Source organism: Panthera leo, chromosome A1 (genome assembly GCF_018350215.1).
Source record: "Panthera leo isolate Ple1 chromosome A1, P.leo_Ple1_pat1.1, whole genome shotgun sequence".
NCBI lineage: Eukaryota > Metazoa > Chordata > Mammalia > Carnivora > Felidae > Panthera > Panthera leo.
Window position 1 is genome coordinate 136,744,939 of NC_056679.1, and position 20,773 is coordinate 136,765,711.

General features: G+C 43.7%; 1 protein-coding gene across 2 annotated transcripts in view; it reads left to right on the forward strand.

The window, feature by feature from the left end:
• Positions 1-18,758, forward strand: part of MAP1B (microtubule associated protein 1B) — a 99,864-nt gene extending 81,106 nt beyond the window's left edge. For both annotated transcript variants that reach the window (XM_042940688.1, XM_042940695.1), the window contains 3 exons: positions 3,171-9,681; positions 12,832-13,070; positions 14,272-18,758. In XM_042940688.1, the coding sequence (XP_042796622.1) occupies positions 3,171-9,681; positions 12,832-13,070; positions 14,272-14,427 (6,906 nt within the window). In that variant the 3' untranslated portion in view covers positions 14,428-18,758. The remainder of the gene's footprint in view (positions 1-3,170; positions 9,682-12,831; positions 13,071-14,271) is intronic.
• Positions 18,759-20,773: the final 2,015 nt, after the last annotated feature.

A 20,773-nucleotide genomic window follows, 5' to 3' on the forward strand; every position in this document is an offset into this window, starting at 1 on the left:
AATAGATTCTCTGCTGCCTTCTATGCTTTAGTCTTATGACTATTATTCTAAGTTCATGTTTAGATATGTTGTTTATATCTGTTTTGAACAATTCTCTGGCTATCACTTCTTCCTGGAATTTCTTTTGAGGAGAATTCTTCTGTTTCATCATTTTAGCTAGTTTTCTGTCCTTTGTGTGTTTTAATAGCTTGTTATGTGTCTTGCACCTGTGAGTACTACTATATTAAAATGGGGTCATACACTGTCCAGGGCCTGGCACTTCAGGAAGTGTTTTTGGAATATGTTATGTGCTCTTTGTTGTTGTGACTCAGGTTGCTTTATCTCCCTACTCGTAGTGGTAGATTGTTTGGACCTTCCATCAGGTGTGCTTTGATTTGTGCCTAGAAAAAGTAAAAAAGCGGGGAGGGTTGGGGAAGCCTACCCCATACAAAGAGAGGAATGAAAGGAGCGGAAAAAAAAAAAAAAAAAAAAAAGACAAGGCACAGAATCAAAGAAACTCTAAGGCTTAATCCAGAAGGAGAGAGAGAAAGGGAAATAAAGAAGAAGGAGCCACATAAAAGGTATCAACAGAACAGAGTAAAAATGCCTGATTAAACAACCAGAACAGAAAAAGAAACAAAAACAAAAGACATATTTATATATAGCAGGAATTTACTAAAAGTCAAATCATAAACTATGAGCCTGATTCCAAAGTGGGGGGCGGGGGGAGGAAGAGGAGGGTAGAAAGAAAGGAAAGAAAAAGTGAAGAACGAAAACAAACCCATCAGCCTAACATACAAAACTGCAGGACAGTTGTCTGTTGGTGTCTTGGAACCTGTGGCTATGCTGGTCTGGAGGAGGGGCCCGCGGGCTCGCTCAGTGTCAGTCCCACTCCGGTAGATATGCAGTTACCAGGTACGGAGGGGTGGGGTTTGGTGTAGGCGGTCTGCCTCCACTGGGGACCGCTGTCCCCGTTCCCTGAAGCCCACCGAGTTGGTGACAGGGAGGAAAATGGCAACACCCCAGTCTCTCCTCCCCGGACCGGGTGTCTCAAACCACGCTGTTCAGGCAACCTTCCCAGAGCAGCACAGGTGGCTGGCTTGCCCCTGCTGCACAGTCTCCCAGTCTCCTGCGCCTCCAAGGTGCTCAGCTGGGATGCAAACCCCTATGTCTTAAAGGATCCTGCACCACACGGACCTGGTTCTTAGGGAGCGCCACTCTGCCCAGCTGACAAAGGGCCTCTTGGCTGGTACCTGAAGGGTCTTTTATCGTTGGGGGCGGGGAGCAATACACCTTCTTCCCACCGTACTCAAGGGAGGGGACTGTTCTCTCCCAGGGTGCCCTTGAGATCACTACTGAGCCCTGGGGCCTGCTCCTCTTCCCCCACCCAGGTGCATGCATTCCGCGGCAGCTCCGATTCAGAGAAAGTCGCGCTCCCCTGAAAACTCCGATCTTTAGCTCCTAAGGCTGTTTTTAAAGTAGAAACTGGCACACTCCATATTTCTCGTTCTCCAGTGCGTGTTCTGAAGAGGTTTTTCTCCTGTCCAAACAAATACCACACTTCCACAGCCTCTCTCTCTTCCGTCTCTCCACAGAAGGGGTTCCCCAACTCCGTGCCTAGGCTTCTAATTTTCTCTCTCCGACTTCACAAACACGCACCTCTGTCCCAGAAAACTCTCTTTCCACCTGTGGAGATTTTTCTGTCACTCCGCAACCTCTACTCCTGGCTGTTCCAAGTGTTCTGGCCTCAGTACAGCTGTGTTTGAGAACAAGGGAAATTCCGGTCTCCCTACTTGTCTGCCATCTTAACTCCTCTCCCAAAGGCTTCTTATTTTGCTATCTTGTGACCCTTCACATAAAATGTAGGACAGATACACTAACAAAACAAAAATGGCCATTTTACTGTAATCTAATGTAGGAAAATTCAGAGTCTATACATGGTCCCTCTACAAATACGCATACGAGTAGCCACACTAGGAGGTTGTGTGAGACAGAGGACACCACTCTAAGACCGGAAGGCAAGAGTTCAGACCTGCTGGCTTGGGGATGCCGGGGCCAAGTACAGTCTTTGCATTACCCTTTCATAGTTTAACATCAAAGACACAGAGCTCTTTTCACTTGAAACTCTGGGCTGATTTATGAGCTTTGCTGTAAGTGATAGAAGAGTGCAGTTTATAACATGATTCTTCCTCACTATTTACTAAGCCAAGACCATGAAACATATGGCTGTCATATGGAGTGAGAAAGAGAATAGCATTTTTATTAAACTGACATTCTCTGTTTTTATTCCAATTTACTCTTCTACATTCCCATCCTATGGTAGTAAACAATGCATTGAAAAAGTTTTGAGCCAAATTTGATCTTAGCCACTCATATCCAGTTTGCCCTGAGAAGAGCAGGAGTTGTGAGGGAGTAGAATGTCTCACCTTGAATTTAAACATGAGCAGACGGATATAATTATCCAATTGCTTTAATCATCATGATTTCAATCAAAGTATTTGTATTTGCAGAGAATCTACTGGGTGGACCACTCATGTTTTAAAGATGCTAGAATCAGTAATTTTTTGTCATGTGCAGTCTAGAACTATCTGTCTCCAATGGGAGGCAAATCACGTCAAACTTTTGTGTTTCGTATCTACCAAATTCTAAAAGTAGTCAACAAGTGCACTAGATCTAAATTCCTTTAGTGTGTCAGTAAGGCCTCTTTGCCAAGCCCAATGGAATAGAAGAAAACACTTTATATAGGTGGTGAAATGATTCACATAGGCTTCCCTGTGATTGTTTAAAGGGCATTTTTGCATGGCAGGTACCTGGGAATGAGATCCAAAGTATTTCATAACTGCTGTGGCACAGGCACTATTATTCAGATGGTCACTGGTCATAGAACTGGAGCAGAGGTCTGGAGTTCCCCTCCTGGGCAAGAACAGATGCCATAGGGGTCCCAGAGGAGGTGCTGGTGGTGAGGAGGGGTGGTTGAGGCAGAAGGGAGTGGTAGGAGGGGTCAGTACAGAGGCTATTCACCTACCAGAATGGAAATATTTCTGCATTTACCCAACTAGCATCTCTGAAATCAGCCCTGTGCACACCCAATGATCCTGCAATACTTAGTAATGGATGGAGGTGATGGATCAGTGATGACAGTTACTTAAAACTTTTCTTTCTTCCTTTATTATTATTTTTTTAAATCCCAGATTGGGGAATTACTGAGTACCACCCATCCTGCCAACAAAGCCAGCTTAACCCTGTTCTGTCCTGAAGAAGGGGACTGGAAGAACTCCAATCTTGACAGACACAATCTCCAAGACTTCATCAATATTAAACTCAACTCAGCTTCTATATTGCCAGAAATGGAAGGACTTTCCGAGTTTACTGAGTATCTCTCAGAATCAGTGGAAGTCCCATCTCCCTTTGATATCCTAGAACCTCCCACATCGGGTGGATTTCTAAAGCTCTCCAAGCCTTGTTGTTACATTTTTCCAGGAGGGAGGGGCGATTCTGCATTGTTTGCTGTGAATGGATTCAATATGCTCATCAATGGAGGATCGGAAAGGAAATCCTGCTTTTGGAAGCTCATCCGACACTTGGACAGAGTGGACTCCATCCTACTCACCCACATTGGGGATGACAATTTGCCTGGAATAAACAGCATGCTACAGCGGAAAATTGCAGAGCTCGAGGAAGAACAGTCCCAGGGCTCCACCACAAATAGTGACTGGATGAAAAACCTCATCTCCCCTGACTTGGGAGTTGTATTTCTCAATGTACCTGAAAATCTGAAAAACCCAGAGCCAAACATCAAGATGAAGAGAAGCATAGAAGAAGCTTGCTTCACTCTCCAGTACCTAAATAAATTGTCCATGAAACCAGAACCTCTCTTCAGAAGTGTAGGCAATACCATTGATCCTGTCATTCTTTTCCAAAAAATGGGAGTTGGTAAACTTGAGATGTATGTGCTCAACCCAGTTAAGAACAGCAAGGAAATGCTGTATTTTATGCAGCAGTGGACTGGCACCAACAAAGACAAGGCTGAACTAATCCTGCCTAATGGTCAAGAAATAGATATCCCAATTTCCTACTTAACTTCAGTCTCCTCTTTGATCGTGTGGCATCCGGCAAACCCCGCAGAGAAAATCATTCGAGTCCTGTTTCCCGGCAATAGCACCCAATACAATATCCTGGAAGGACTGGAAAAGCTCAAACATTTAGACTTTCTGAAACAGCCACTGGCCACCCAGAAGGACCTAACTGGCCAGGTGGCCGCCCCAGCTGTGAAACAAGTAAAACTGAAACAGAGAGCCGATAGCCGAGAAAGTCTGAAGCCAGCCGCAAAACCACTTCCTAGCAAATCTGTGCGAAAGGAGTCTAAAGAAGAAACCCCTGATGTTACAAAAGCTAATCATGTGGAAAAGCCGCCCAAAGTTGAAAGCAAAGAAAAGGTAACAGTGAAAAAAGACAAGCCAGTAAAAACAGAGACCAAACCTGTAGTGACTGAAAAGGAGGTGCCGAGCAAAGAAGAGCTGCCTCCGGTGAAAGCTGAGGTGGCCGAAAAGCAAGCCACAGATGTCAAACCCAAAGTCTCTAAGGAGAAGACAGTAAAAAAGGAAACCAAGGCAAAATCTGAGGAAAAGAAAGAGGAGAAAGAAAAGCCAAAGAAAGAAGTGGCTAAAAAGGAGGACAAAACACCCATTAAGAAGGAAGAAAAACCAAAAAAGGAAGAGGTGAAAAAGGAAGTGAAAAAAGAAATCAAGAAAGAAGAGAAGAAAGAACCCAAGAAAGAGGTTAAGAAGGAAACCCCACTGAAGGAAGCCAAGAAGGAGGTGAAGAAGGAAGAAAAGAAGGAAATTAAAAAGGAAGAAAAGGAACCCAAAAAAGAAATTAAGAAACTTCCTAAAGATGCAAAGAAACCATCTACTCCTCTATCTGAAGCAAAAAAACCAGCTGCATTAAAACCAAAAGTGCCCAAGAAGGAAGAGCCTGTCAAAAAAGATTCTGTTGCTGCTGGGAAGCCAAAGGAGAAGGGGAAGATTAAAGTCGTTAAGAAGGAAGGCAAGACACCAGAGGCCGCAGCTGCAGCCATTGGCTCTGTGGCCGCTGTGGCGGCTGTGGCGGCAGCAGCTGGAATGGCAAGTGCTGGCCCTGCCAAAGAACTCGAGGCCGAGAGGTCCCTTATGTCATCCCCTGAGGATCTGACTAAGGACTTTGAAGAGTTAAAGGCTGAAGAGGTCGATGTAGCAAAAGACATCAAGCCTCAGCTGGAGCTGATCGAAGACGAGGAGAAACTGAAGGAAACTGAACCAGTCGAAGCCTACGTCCTCCAGAAAGAGACAGAAGTCATCAAAGGCCCTGCCGAATCTCCCGATGAGGGGATCACCACCACTGAAGGGGAGGGTGAATGTGAACAAACCCCTGAGGAACTGGAGCCGGTGGAGAAACAGGGGGTAGACGACATTGAAAAATTTGAAGATGAAGGAACAGGTTTTGAAGAATCCTCAGAGACTGGAGACTATGAAGAGAAGGCAGAAACTGAGGAGGCTGAGGAGCCAGAAGAGGACGTTGAAGAAACCGTGTGCGTGAGCACCTCCAAGCACAGCCTCATGGAGGAGGAGGAAAGCGCAAAGGCTGAGGCAGATGTGCACATCAAGGAGAAGAGGGAGTCTCTGGCTAGTGGAGATGACCGAGCAGAAGAAGACATGGATGAGGTGGTGGAGAAGGGAGAAGCTGAACAATCTGAGGAGGAGGGTGATGAGGAGGACAGAGCTGAGGATGCCAGAGAGGAAGAATATGAGCCCGAAAAAGCCGAAGCTGAAGATTACGTCATGGCCGTGGTTGACAAGGCTGCAGAGGCTAGCGGTGTCGAGGATCAGTATGGATTCCTCACCACATCAATCAAGCAACCAGGAGCCCAGTCTCCTGCCCGAGAACCTGCATCTTCAATTCACGATGAGACTTTACCTGGAGGCTCAGAAAGTGAGGCCACCGCATCTGATGAGGAGAATCGAGAAGACCAGCCTGAAGAATTCACTGCCACCTCTGGCTACACTCAGTCTACCATTGAGATATCCAGTGAGCCCACCCCAATGGATGAGATGTCTACTCCTCGTGATGTGATGAGTGATGAGATCAACAATGAAGAGACAGAGTCCCCATCTCAAGAATTTGTAAACATCACCAAATACGAGTCTTCACTGTATTCTCAGGAATACTGCAAACCTGCTGTTACATCACTCAATGGATTATCTGAAGGATCAAAAACAGATGCCACAGATGGGAAGGACTACAACGCTTCAGCCTCCACCATCTCACCACCGTCATCCATGGAGGAAGACAAATTTAGCAGATCTGTTCTACGTGACGCTTACTACACTGAAGAGAAAGACATGAAAGCCAGTGCCACGCTGGTGATCAAAGACACCATCTCAGCAGTTTCAGATGAAAAACTTAGCCCACCCAAGAGCCCATCCCTGAGTCCATCTCCTCCATCACCCATAGAAAAGACCCCCCTGGGTGAACGCAGTGTGAACTTTTCTCTGACACCCAATGAGATTCAAGTCTCAGCGGAGGCAGAAGCAGTCCCAGTGTCTCCTGAGGTGACCCAAGAAGTAGTTGAAGAACATTGTGCTAGTCCTGAGGATAAGACCCTGGAAGTGGTGTCTCCATCTCAGTCTGTAACTGGCAGTGCTGGCCACACACCTTACTACCAGTCGCCCACTGAAGAGAAATCTAGTCACCTCCCCACAGAAGTAACTGAAAAACCACCAGCAGTTCCAGTGAGTTTTGAATTCAGTGATGCCAAAGATGAGAATGAAAGGGCTTCCATAAGCCCCATGGATGAACCTGTGCCTGACTCGGAATCTCCTATTGAAAAAGTTTTGTCTCCTTTACGGAGCCCTCCCCTAATTGGATCCGAATCTGCATATGAAAGTTTTCTAAGTGCTGATGACAAGACTTCTGGTAGAGGTACTGAAAGCCCCGTTGAAGGAAAGGATGGAAAACAAGGCTTTCCAGATGAAATAAGTCCCATCTCTGACATGACTTCTACTGGTCTTTCACAAGACAAACCAGAAGAGAAAAGCACAGACTTTATACCAATAAAGGAAGACTTTGGTCAAGAAAAGAAACCTGACGATGTTGAAGCCATGAGTTCTCAATCTGGATTGGCTTTAGATGAAAGAAAATTAGGAGGAGATGTTTCTCCTACACAAATAGATGTCAGTCAGTTTGGGTCTTTTAAAGAAGACACTAAGATGTCCATTTCAGAAGGCACTGTCTCAGACAAGTCAGCTACTCCTGTTGATGAGGGTGTAGCAGAAGACACATACTCTCACATGGAGGGCGTGGCCTCAGTATCCACAGCTTCTGTGGCTACGAGCTCATTTCCAGAGCCAACAACAGATGACGTGTCTCCTTCTCTGCATGCTGAGGTTGGCTCTCCACATTCTACAGAAGTCGATGACTCCCTTTCTGTGTCTGTTGTGCAAACGCCTACCACTTTCCAGGAAACAGAAATGTCTCCATCTAAAGAAGAATGTCCAAGACCAATGTCAATTTCTCCACCAGATTTCTCCCCTAAAACAGCCAAATCCAGGACACCAGTCCAAGATCACAGATCTGAACAGTCCTCAATGTCTATTGAATTTGGCCAAGAATCCCCTGAGCACTCACTTGCTATGGACTTTAGTCGACAGTCTCCAGATCACCCTACAGTGGGTGCAAGTATGCTTCACATCACTGAAAATGGGCCAACTGAAGTGGATTACAGTCCTGACATGCAGGACTCTAGTTTATCACATAAGATACCACCAATGGAGGAGCCATCCTACACCCAAGACAATGATCTTTCTGAGCTTATCTCAGTGTCTCAGGTTGAGGCCTCCCCATCCACCTCTTCAGCACATACCCCCTCTCAGATAGCTTCTCCTCTCCAAGAAGACACTCTATCTGACGTCGTTCCTCCCAGAGATATATCCTTATATGCCTCTCTCACCTCAGAAAAAGTGCAAAGTCTAGAAGGAGAGAAGCTGTCACCAAAATCTGATATCTCTCCACTCACCCCAAGAGAGTCCTCTCCTTTATATTCACCTAGCTTTTCAGATTCTACCTCTGCCGTCAAAGAGACCATAGCAGCTTGCCCCACTTCCTCTCCTCCACCGACGGATGCAGCATCCGCAGAGCCCTATGGCTTCCGTGCCTCGATGTTATTTGATACGGTGCAACACCAGCTGGCCTTGAACAGAGATTTGACCACATCTGGCATGGAGAAGGACATTGGAGGGAAGACACCTGGTGACTTCAGCTATGCCTATCAAAAGCCTGAGAAAACAACCAGGTCCCCAGATGAAGAGGGTTATGAGTATGAGTCTTATGAGAAAACCACCCGGACCCCAGATGTGAGTGGCTATTACTATGAGAAGACAGACAGTACCACAAAATCCCCATGTGACAGCAGCTACTCATATGAGATCATTGAGAAAACCGCCAAGACCCCGGAAGATGGTGGTTATGCCTATGAAATCACTGAGGAGACCACACGGACCCCTGAAGAGGGTGAATACAGCTACGAGGCAAGTGAGAAGACCATGAGGACCCCTGAAGTGAGTGGTTACAGCTATGAAAAGACCGAGAGGTCTTCTAGAAGGCTCCTGGATGATATCAGCAATGGCTATGATGACTCCGAAGATGGCGGCCACACGCTTGGGGATTCCAGCTACTCTTACGAGACCACTGAGAAAATCGCCAGTTTCCCTGAGTCTGAAAGTTATTCCTACGAGACATCGACGGCAACTACACGAGCCCCTGATACTTCCACCTATGATTATGAAGCCGTAGAGAAAATCACTAGAACCCCACAAGCATCTACGTATTCCTACGAGACTTCAGAGCAGTGCTACACCGTAGAAAAGAAGTCTCCCTCAGAGGCACGCCAGGATGTTGATTTATGCCTTGTGTCCTCCTGTGAATACAAGCATCCCAAGACAGAACTCTCACCCTCCTTCATTAATCCCAATCCTCTCGAGTGGTTTGCCAGTGAAGAGCCAACTGAAGAGGCTGAGAAGCCTCTCACCCAATCAGGGGGAGCCCCACCACCTCCAGGAGGAAAGCCACAGGGGCGACAGTGTGATGAAACCCCTCCCACCTCAGTCAGCGAGTCAGCTCCATCCCAGACCGATTCTGATGTCCCCCCGGAGACTGAAGAGTGCCCTTCCATCACAGCTGATGCAAATATCGACTCTGAAGATGAATCAGAAACTATCCCCACAGACAAAACTGTCACATACAAACACATGGACCCACCTCCGGCTCCCATGCAGGACCGCAGCCCTTCTCCACGCCACCCTGACGTGTCCATGATGGACCCGGAGGCCTTGGCCATTGAGCAGAACCTGGGCAAAGCTCTGAAGAAAGACCTGAAAGAGAAGACCAAAACCAAAAAACCAGGCACAAAGACCAAGTCATCTTCACCTGTCAAAAAGGGTGATGGGAAGTCTAAGCCTTCTGCAGCTTCACCAAAACCAGGGGGCTTGAAAGAATCCTCAGATAAAGTGTCCAGAGTGGCTTCTCCTAAGAAGAAGGAATCTGTGGAAAAAGCAACAAAAACCACTACCACTCCGGAGGTCAAAGCTGCACGCGGGGAAGAGAAAGACAAGGACACCAAGAATGCCGCCAACGCCTCCACATCCAAATCGGTAAAGACTGCAACTGCAGGTAGGTGGAAGGGTGCCAGTGTCCTGATATGGTCCACAGCTGTTCCGCCTTGACTGGAGTCTTTGAGGTGCCATGTAACTTGGTACTGGGAAGGGGAGAGGGTACATCTCTCCCTTCCCTTTTACTATTCTCTTCTGCCAAAAGGTGTGGATCTCAGCCCAACGTGGCTGCAGGCTTGAGGGTAGTGCAGCATATTGCCCAGAGCGGCTCTGATTCGCCAGGTAACCACTGTCTGGGTTTGCTCCGTCCTGCAATACAGTGACCATAGCCTTGTTCTAAATCTTCAGAACCAAGGACATGTGTTTTGAAACTCCTCTGGAAGCCTGTGCTGGCACAGGCCTCAGAATCAAGCTAAGGTGACACAGGCCAGGAGCTCCCAAAAGTCTAGGGAGAGCCAGAGTGCCAAGCCAAGCCTGGTGTGACCGGTGTGGGCCCAAGATTTAGATTTAATTTTTTCATAAAGAATTTTTTTTCAGTGAAGTTATAACATTTTTAAAATAAAAGTTGTAACACTTAAAATTAAAAATTGGAAAGTTTTTAATTAAAAAAATCACCATTTTAGACCTACATCCACATTAAAAGCAGTGCTATTTTCTTATTGGCCAGGGAACATCCTAATTTCAGCTGGTCAGTACCCAGTACAAATTGAGAGAAGAGCATCAAAGTCTCTTCTTATCCCCCTCTAACACCACAGTCTCACTCATAGAGAGTCAGAATTCTGTTCCAGGTTGAAATTCAGTTGGCAGGAGGAGATATCCCTGACTTCTGATCATTTCTGTTGGTAACAGTTCCCTTATTCATCAAGTTCTCAGTGATGACCTGGGTCTTCGATGGCCTAGCTTCATTTTGTTGCTTCAAACCAATCATAGGGTTTTGCATTAATACATTTTATTTCCTTTATGTAGTTATTCAGGGATTTTAGACCTCTATTCACAAAGTAATAAAATTGACCTAGACATGTAAAGCAAAAAATGACTTAAATAACATCTATTCATTTATTAGGGAAAAATCTGATAGCTGAACTGTGGGACTCTCAAATTCAGTACATTTTAAGAAGTATCACTTACAGTTGCCAAGTTTTGCTTTAAGCAACATGGGGGACCAATTTCCAGCTTGACTTCTCGTCAGTTTTCCTCTTTGTACAAGCATGCAGAAAACAAACTGAGTTTGTTCATGCTCAGAATTAATGGAAAACCACCAGGTAATTAACCTCTTGGTCTGAAAGAGTTGGCAACTGACCTATACTTAGGGGAACACGTGAAACCCTTTCAAACAGATAAAAGCCAACTGAAATTTGCTATCAAACTTGCCAAATATATACATTCTAGCCCACACAATTGTTTTTTTTAAATTTTTTTTGTCATTTAAAGAGATATTCTCAAGGCCAAGTAATAAAGATGAATTAATTTGAATTTACTTTTCCAAAAGATTTTTAAAACAACAAAACTGCATCATTAATTGATTTTTAAAACAAACCTGGGTTGACTGCTGTCAGCTTCCCTCAGTTTGTGCTTCTATGAGCAGCGTTCATTTGGTGTCGATGGTAGTGATTTCGTGCGCAAGAAAAACTTGCATTTTTAATTGTTGGAACTGTAACTCACAAGCTTCTGTTATAAGTCAGAATTCTTTGATAGGCCTAAATATGGACATCCTAACGGCTTTAGCTTACATTCATTAAAATGGCTAGGTATTCATTAAAATGAGTCCGTTTAACCAAGTATCAGTTTGGCTGATTCTCATCACTCGCTTCTACAAGTAAAACTGGACAAGTGATGGAATTCACTGGTGGTTTTGACTCTGGGGTGACAGTCTTTAATGATCCTATGGAGAAAGGAAAGAGGATTAAATATATAGGATCCAGCTGGTATTTTAAATGACTTTATAGTAGTGGTCTCAACCCAACTGCACATTAACATCATCCGAGATGCTTTTAAAAGATGGTGGTGCTCAGACCCTGCCCCAGTCCAGTGAAACCAGATTCTGGGGTATGGGGCCTGGGCATCAGTATTAAGCTTCCTAATCGATGCTAATTATGCAACTAGGCTGAATAACCACTGCCTTAGAATGCTAGTTCTATTACTGTTTCAAAAAGTTTAAACCTTCTAACCAGAACAAGTCAGAAAACCATCTCCTCAGACAAAGGTGCCAGGAAGGTTTTGGGTTAATCTGAATCTTTACTTTGCTTGGGTTCTCTTTCTTTCTTTTAAATATTTATTTTGAGAGAGACAAAGGCAGAGAGAGAGAGAGAGAGAGAGAGAGAGCGCAAATGGGGGAGGGGCAGAGAGAGAGAGGGAGGGAGAATCCCAACCAGGCTCCCCACTGTCAGCATAGAGCCCCATGTGGGACTCAATCCCACGAACTGTGAGATCACGACCTGAGCCAAAATCAAAAGTCGGTCACTCAACCGACTGAGTTACCAAGGTGCCCCTGCTTGGGCTTTCTGATTTAGACCAGGAGTTTAGACAGTGGATTCCCCTGTCCCCAGTCCGGTATGTCTTGATTGGCTAGAGAAAGCCCAGTCTTTCCGAACCTTTCTCTTGCCAAAGTTTGGTAGCCAACCTTGCCTAGGGAGAGATGTCTCACTTTTCAGAGTACTGTGCTAGGAGAGAATACAGCATTTCATCAGTTTATGAACAAGGTTGAGTTCTGGGGGCCTTGGAGATCATAGGAGGTTAAGATCTGAATCGTTTACTAAGTCAAATGTTGGGGTTTAATATTCAGCTTTGAGTAGAGTTGCTATCACATGAGATCCTAACATGGATTACTAAAGTTGTTTAACCATGGTTCGCCAAATGCAGAGGATTCCTTTTGACTTTCAAAATCTATTAGATCACTTTCCAAATTAGGGTGCACATTAGCAGCTTTTTGAGGAGTTATATTACTATCTAGTTCCATCTTTTGGGAAGGCCTTTAAACTCTCTTCCTTTCTAATGGGTTGTCCACAAAGGGAAACCATGCCATTCAACCATGTTGTATTTTCTCAAGTTGCCAGTGTTAAATGCCCTATACAAGAGAGAGAGAAATGTCCAGTGCCCCCTTTGGCATGTCCTGCAGGACCTCCTTGGGGAATGAGTAGGGAAGGAGTACCAGACCAGTGGGTCTCTTTGCATTTCTGTGACCCTGGCTTTTCTCTTTGTTTATTTACCAAAGGACCAGGAAACACCAAGCCCTCCAAGCCCTCAGCTGTGCCTCCAGGCCCCCCTGTGTATTTGGACCTGTGCTATATTCCCAATCACAGCAATAGTAAGAATGTTGATGTCGAATTTTTCAAGAGAGTGAGGTCATCCTACTACGTGGTGAGTGGGAATGACCCTGCTGCTGAGGAGCCCAGCCGGGCTGTGCTGGATGCCTTGTTGGAAGGGAAAGCCCAGTGGGGCAGCAACATGCAGGTAAGAGCCCTGGACAGTATCTGCACTGCACATGGAGCTGTGTCCAGAGGCAGAGGGAAGGAATCGTGTTTATCGCATAAGGTGCCCCATGGGTCTGTCACACATGAGATATCCGGAGGATGAAGTGGATTTCACACAGAGGAGACAGTCTAGAATATTATTCTTGGCACCACCAATAACCATGCCTGGGGGGAAAGCCACTTCACCATCCTAAGGCATAATTCACTTATCTACAAAATGGGCCCAAGACTACTTGTCCTTCCCCCTAATATACCAAGAATATGTGTGTATGAGTCAAAATGATATTTCCATGTGAGGGCTACTAGGGAACTGTCTTTACTACTTTGTGTTTCATGAATAGACCAAAGCTGGGGGCATGGTCATTTAGAAAATCACCTGTCCATGTGAAATCCCACAGGAGGAGCACTGCTGACATTGGTCCCCAACAGGACACTCCTAGCTCACATACATCCTAACTTGCTGTGAACCATGGTGTTATTTTGGCTGTGACCTTCGCTTATCTCAGTTTTACCTGTGATTTTGCACTGCCACGTAGTAAAATGTATTTGCATAATATTAATATTAAATAGAATTATTTGGTAGTTAACTACATCAAGTCCCATGAGAAGCACCCAGTGGCCTCCTAATGAATATTACATGGAATTTTTACTATTCAAACCAGTACCCACCTACCATCGCCAGCTGCGCGCGCGCGCACACACACACACACACACACACACACACACAGATATGAATCTTTGCTCTCAGGATGAAGTATTAGTTACACACAATTGGGCAGCACTGATAACTAAAGCTCCTGGATTTAATCCTCTGTATCTTTAATGCAAAATTTACCAAGTGTGTTAGAGGAAATACAAGCAATTCCACCTTAACTGAAGCCCTTCTTCTCTTACCACTAAAGAATTGAAAAACTGATGATGAGTAAAGATGAACTAATTGACTAGTCCTGAGTTGCTTTTGGTTCTAGTCTTCATCTCTCCCAGAAAAACTTCATTTTTTGCAGCTTTATTTTGATTCCTGGAAAATGTAACTTGAAAAGTCCTTTGTATGTCTGGGGAAAAACAGAAAATTTTCCTTTCTTCCCTTTTTCTTTTAATGGTCTAATACCTTATTATTGTCTTACTTTTTCATCTCATTTCTGGCTCTGCCCTTAAACAGGTATTTTTCTCTCTCCCTGCAGGTAACCCTGATCCCTACCCATGACTCAGAAGTGATGAGGGAATGGTACCAAGAGACCCATGAGAAACAACAAGACCTCAACATCATGGTTTTAGCCAGCAGCAGCACAGTGGTTATGCAAGATGAATCCTTCCCTGCATGCAAGATTGAACTGTAAAAGCCAAGGCCAGCCACACCACAGGATTTGAACTTTGTTTCCAGAAATTCTTCAATTTGAAACCACCTTTTCTAAAACGTCAATTCATCTAAATAAGTCACCGAACTGTTACCTGCCAAACGCTATACTGTGTCACGGTGATGCAAGTCACTAATATTTCTTAGTTTTTGCTGATTGCTAAGGGAAGTAACAGTATTCCCACAGTAGGGTTCAAGTTACTGCAAAATTACCTACCCCAGTTCATCTCTGCTAAACATTTGGAAACCATGCACTAGCAAACCCAACTGACTTCTGCTAGGTAGAGGCATTTGTCTTAGAGAGAGCGAGAGCGAGAGAGAGAGCGAGAGAAAGAAAGAGCGCGCGCGCACAATGAGAGAGAACACAGGAGAGAGAGAGGATGAGAAAGAAAAAGAATGCAGGAGAAGGAGACGGAATGGTAGAGTGCGGGTGAGATACCCAGAGAGAAAGAGAGAGAGCAAGGTGGGGTAAGGAGGAGAAAATAACCAACGCTTAGGTCTGCATTTTCTCAGGCAGTCTGTATTCTGTAGTCTACATACTAAACATTCTCAACTTGTGTCAGTCTGAGTCATCAAAAAGGTCTTAATTTTCCAAAACAGGTTAGCTGGAAGGAAACAAAAAGAACAAAACTCGTTATGAGGGCATGTGAGATTTTTCACGCCTTAATTAAGCTCCTTCAGTTTGAAGGCTGCACACTGACATAATGTAGTGCATGTAGACTGGATGTGCGAGTGATTTGAACCCCATTCAGAACTCTCAGACTCTTCAGACACACGAGTAGATTGATCTAAGGCATGCTCCCAGCATTTGTCCACCCGGTTAGTCCACTCTGAGTCGATGAACCTGCATGCAGAAACACCCAAGTCCACCCCAATTAATAAGCAAATACCAAAGCGGTTGGGAGTACATACGGTAGACAATTTGCCTTAGAAAGTGACTTGAATGTACAAAGATACTTGATGCACTTAATTTTTTAATGTGAGACCGCAAGTTTATAAAACATCCGTGTAGGATTATAGATACTCCAGTTAAAGGAGCAAGCGTGTGCGCGTGTGGGGGCCCTAGAAGCTGATCTGATTGGTGCAGTGGTTTGATGCTGAGTCACGTGTGTTGACCTCCACCTCAGTGTACCTGTGGCCCTCAGCCAAACAAGTTGAGCCTTTCATAGCTTCTTTACTACTGCAAGTTCCAAGACTGAAATGGCTTCTATGATCAGAACTGGGAAAACAGCGAGTCTTATGGTGGAAGAGGTTCTCGGCAAGTGTACAGTATTTACCTTCCTTTGTCTTACGTTGGCTTTTTGTTTTTGTTTAGTTTTCCATTAATTTCAGCATAATTATGGGAACAAGTGTACAGAATTTTTTTTTTAGATATGTGAGAACTTTTCATAGATGAACTTTTTAACAGGTGTTTTCATTTACAGGAAAATGCAAAGAAAATTTCAAGTGACAGTCTTTTTTTTTTTTTAAGTCTTTCATAAGACAAACAATGAAAAATGTTTTTTGAAGTTCTGGTGAGATTGAAGTCTGATATTGCAGTAATATTTATTAAAACCCATAACTATCAGGAATAGTGATACCTCCCACCCCTTGATTCCCATAACATAAAAATCTGAATATGTGTTATTTGAGAGTGGGGGAGAATAGCATGGTAGGCTGGCTACTTTTCTAGGCCTTTACATCACCCAGTGGTATTCTACATACTTCTTTCAAGATCTTTAACCATGAGGTAGAAGAGCCAAGACAAGATCAAAGAACCCTAGCAAAAACTTGCTTTGGGATTTCCTTTTCTGGAAAAAATGTAAAAGAAATAATTCATTGAAAGCAAATGAATTCCCATCTCCTACGATTCATCACGTAGAGTTCAGAGATCATTTCCATCATTGCCGTCATTGAACTATGAACCTGGAAGCCAGATCATGATTAAAACTGACGTCAAGTTTCAAGTTGCAGATCAATGCACCCAGTGTTCAGATGTGGCAAACTTCTCAGTGACAACTGTGCTGTGCTCTGTCACGTTGTGTTTCCTGCAGACTCTTAAGATCTATGGAGTAGTGAACAATGACCTCATTTTATTTTCTATGTTAGTTATTTATTTCAAAATTAACATTTTAGTTTATTTTTGTCTGATAAGTGTATGTTTTGCACTGCTAACTACTATGAGGGTTTAAACAACGCTTCTTCAGGGTCCCTTCACTGAGGACCTATGCAGTCTACTTAATGCTGTGAATTACATTTTTCAAATGTTTTAATTTTTTTAAAATTAATATTCTATTTTTTTTAGGCTTCTCTAGAAATGCAGCTTTTATTTATTACCCCAGTTCTTTCAAGTCCTTAAGAACAACACATTGATAAAGGGTACAAAAACTTAACACAAAATGGAAAACTCATTGTAAAAAAATGGATTGAGTATAAACTTTACTTCAAACTTATTTTATGAGACAACCTAAGATACTCATGATAGTAGTTATTTAATAATTAGTTATTAAGTTGAGTCAGTTGGATCCATGTAATACATGGGAAGAAAAACTGATTTCCGGCCTTCTTGCCAAATCCAGACCGCTGGTTGATTTTTCTTTGATAGAAGAGGGAATTATTTTCTGACTTCCCAAATTAAAGTTATTTAACAGGTGCATTATTTTGCTTTTTAAAAAAATACAAACATTTATAGCCGATCCTCTATAATAAGCATTCTATCTTACTCTTCTTTTTTTCTTTTTTTTTTTTTTTTGCTATGGGAGTTAATGGGAAAAATATACAAAAGCTGGCACTGGTCAGCTGGCTCTTTTTCCTATGAAATATATCAGTACCTTTTTCTATCCATTGTTCTCGGTGATGACCACAGAGCTTGAGTGTACCAGGAAAATCAATAAGTGCATTGCAGGTTTGCTCCTGTCTTTCCAGACACCTTTCCTACCTGTGTGACTAACCTAATTTTGCTAGTTCCATAAATACACAATTAGTTTAGTAACACCCATCACAATGTACCATGTACATTCATGGTGAGAGCTAAGGATTGACACAGACTTCTAGGAGCTTTATTCATACTGATTCTTTAATCCAATTGTACAGATTGAATATTTGCGTGAAAGGAATTTACACTCTGTTTAAATGATGAGACTCCATCAAGAGGACACTCATGATCATGAACTTTTTGGTAGTATTCTTAAGCAAAATTCTACAGAGACTAAATGTTAGAGATGATCCTCCACTTCCAATTTTAATGAATTCTATCCCCTTTCTCAAAACCCAATCCCCATGCATGCTTTCTCAGTCTTGTGGTGGGACTGGATACAATGACTGACCCCCCCCCCTCCCAATGCCATTTTCCATGAAGTTAAAAAAAAAAAAAATTTTTTTAAACCTTACATATCCTAGTGAATGGTTTCCCCAGTGTATATGAATGTTTTAAATGTCTCCAATAGCTTATGCAGTTTAGGAGCTTTTCAATACTCATTTAATAAGATTCAGTCATTTGCTAATGAAAATTCTACCACCTTCCATTTTCTGTTACCAAATTTCAGCTCTCAGGAGCTGCTCTATAATTCTGAAATTGCTTTTCTTGCCTCTTTAGTCACCTGTCACAGGAGGTTCTTGCTCGGTAATGATATTGTGAGTTAGATTAATAAGTTGTTTCTTCTGTTTTAATTTTATTTTTTTATTTTTTGTGTGCTTCAGATTTAGAAGATTTGTTTCCATTTGAAAGGAACTGTAAGCTTTTATCTTCTAACCAACTGAACAACACACCAAAAGCAGCCTAGGGACGAGCATTTCTTTGAAAGCAATTAGGTTATTCACCTGGTATTCAAACTATTTACTATTTTAAGAATCTGACTTTATTAATTTAAAAGGCAGCATCAAAAACTGAAAAGGAAGGGAAAAAAATAAGTAGCTTCTCTGCACTCGTTTGGAGCTCCCCAAATGGGAGCCATCAAGATGAGGCATCAAGACTGGGCTGCCCTTTCAAGAACACCATGCAGCGGCCGTTCAGAGTCCTGCTTACCCACGCTGTACGCAGCCCTCTTTCCGGCCCCGGAAAGTCTTGAGCCTGGCTGAGAAGCACCTCCACTCCTCTCTCTTGTTCTGAATGGTGTTTGTGTCAGTCTGCAGCTGTGTATGGTATTATGTCTTATAATCCTGCATCACTTCTATCCTATCCAGTCATATCTAATGTAGAAAATTAGTTTTCAGTGAAAGTAATATGTAGTGCTTTTATGATATTTGTGTGCAATATCCCCTCTTCCATTGAGGATATTTGATGTAAAAGAAAAAAAAAACTCAGTTCCACAATAAAATACAAAAGTGGCAAAAGTTCATGTGTGTGCTGTGCTGTCTTTTGTGTCCTGAGTCGGGCTCATAAGTTGGGATTTGCCACCCACAGTGGCGGGGGGGGGGGGGGGGCGGGGTGGGACACATTCATTCATGAGGACTGACTGTCTTTTCAGCGGTCCCTGGCTTTTGGCCAATTGCAGAGAGGGCCTTGCTACCATTTCAGTAACTGCTAACATCGTTCCCTTTTCTAACCAACCCCTAGAGAATGTTGGGGCCTAAGGACAGAAAGTGGGAGGTGAAGGAAAAAGATAATTACCATTACTGCTTAAGAAGAACAAGTAAATAGACCAGTGTAGATGAAGGGGTTATTGGGAGGGCTTCCTATACAAAGCAAAAAGCAGGTTTTGATCTTAACTCTGCCACAAACAGCGGCCTGACCTCAGTCACTTTATCTGTCAAGTTCCTTTACTTACCTGTAAAATGAGAGGATTTGACAGGATGGTCAAACTGGATAAATCCCTCCCGAGACTGACTTTCTGGGGCTCTACAAAGCCATCATATTCAGTAATTACATCCAATACCTTATCTCTCTCTTGCTTTCTTGTTCAGTTACAGAATAGGCTTATATAACTAACATAATACTCTGTGGATTTGACTGACACCCAAGAACTAAAAGCTGTTTAGGAAATGTGATTATAAATAACAAAGGGTATCTGAAAAAAGAAGGAATTCCTCTTAGTCATTCAAATGATCATTGTACCTTCACTCTACCCAGTGGTGGGTAATACTGTGGGGATAAACGTAAGTGCTGCCCTAAACTGACTGGAGTGACAGGCTTCTGAAATTCCAGGGTGCGCCTTGGTGACATAGGAGCACCAGAAGTGATGTCTAAGCTGAGACCTGGAGTGTGCGTGCATGGGTGTGTGTGCATGTGACAGCACATTCTAGACAGAGTCAACAGCTCACACAAAGGAGCAGGAGTAGTTATGTTGGGCAGCTCACTCAGCTCACATCAGCAGAGTATAGAGTAGGAGGCCTTGGCATCTCCATTCCCTCCATGTGGCCGGAGAAAATATGCCCACGAATGCTCAGTAGAGATCTCCAGGACACAGTCCTGTCTTCAGAGATGATCCTTTGGACTCAAAAGGCTATAGCATCCTGTCCTGAGTCATAACGACGTCCCTTTGTTACATACACTCCTTTTGATCTTAATATTGTGTCTCCAAAAAACTATGGGACTTCACTGACTGGCCCCATTAGAAGTTGCTGTTTGGCAGAAGGAACTCGGAAATGCCTTCAGAAATTCAAGGGTTAAGCAGGTGAGAACTCAGGATGGAAAATCATCATCAAGAGGTTTTAATTACATCGGTCATACTAAACATAGTTATTTTCTATTCCACTGCCGAACTATTCAGTTCCAGGAAGTGTCTGGCCAGATCCTAGGGTGCGGGACCATGTGGGTTAGCCCAGGTCTGCCCTAGTTCGGGCACTTCAAGTCCTGCGTCTCAGGAAGGTGGCAGTCCCAGGGAACCCCCCAACCGTTGTTCACACTCCCCAACACTCTCTGTGTGTTTATATCCCACTCTCTCCAGACCCAGGCACAGCAGGGATGGAGAAAGTTAATGCCCTTCCAGCTGGTCCTTTTCTAGACATTGGACGTAGTAGCTTCCTTCAGTTTTCTTCTGGTCTTCCAGGCAAATCAGCAAAGGTCTGGTAAGGTACTGACTCCACCTTCTCTCTCTTTATAATTATAGTGCAAATTCTAAATGTTTCTCTGTGTCCCTACAATGATCTTTCAATAAACTCCTCACTCTTGATTTCTTGGACTCTTGCATAATCCCAGATCACCATTTCCTCTTTGATCTTATCCTGTGCATCTTGAAAATCTATTGGAGTCATATATGCAGACTGGCTTTTGGTCACCCCAGGTTCCTTTAATATGAGCAGTTCTGGGTATTTCTTGGTGGGGGGGGGGGGGGCGGGGTACCTGGCAGTGTTTTCACAGATGATGCAGCATCATAATGACGCCTGCTTCCTGGGGTGATCTCACCATAAAA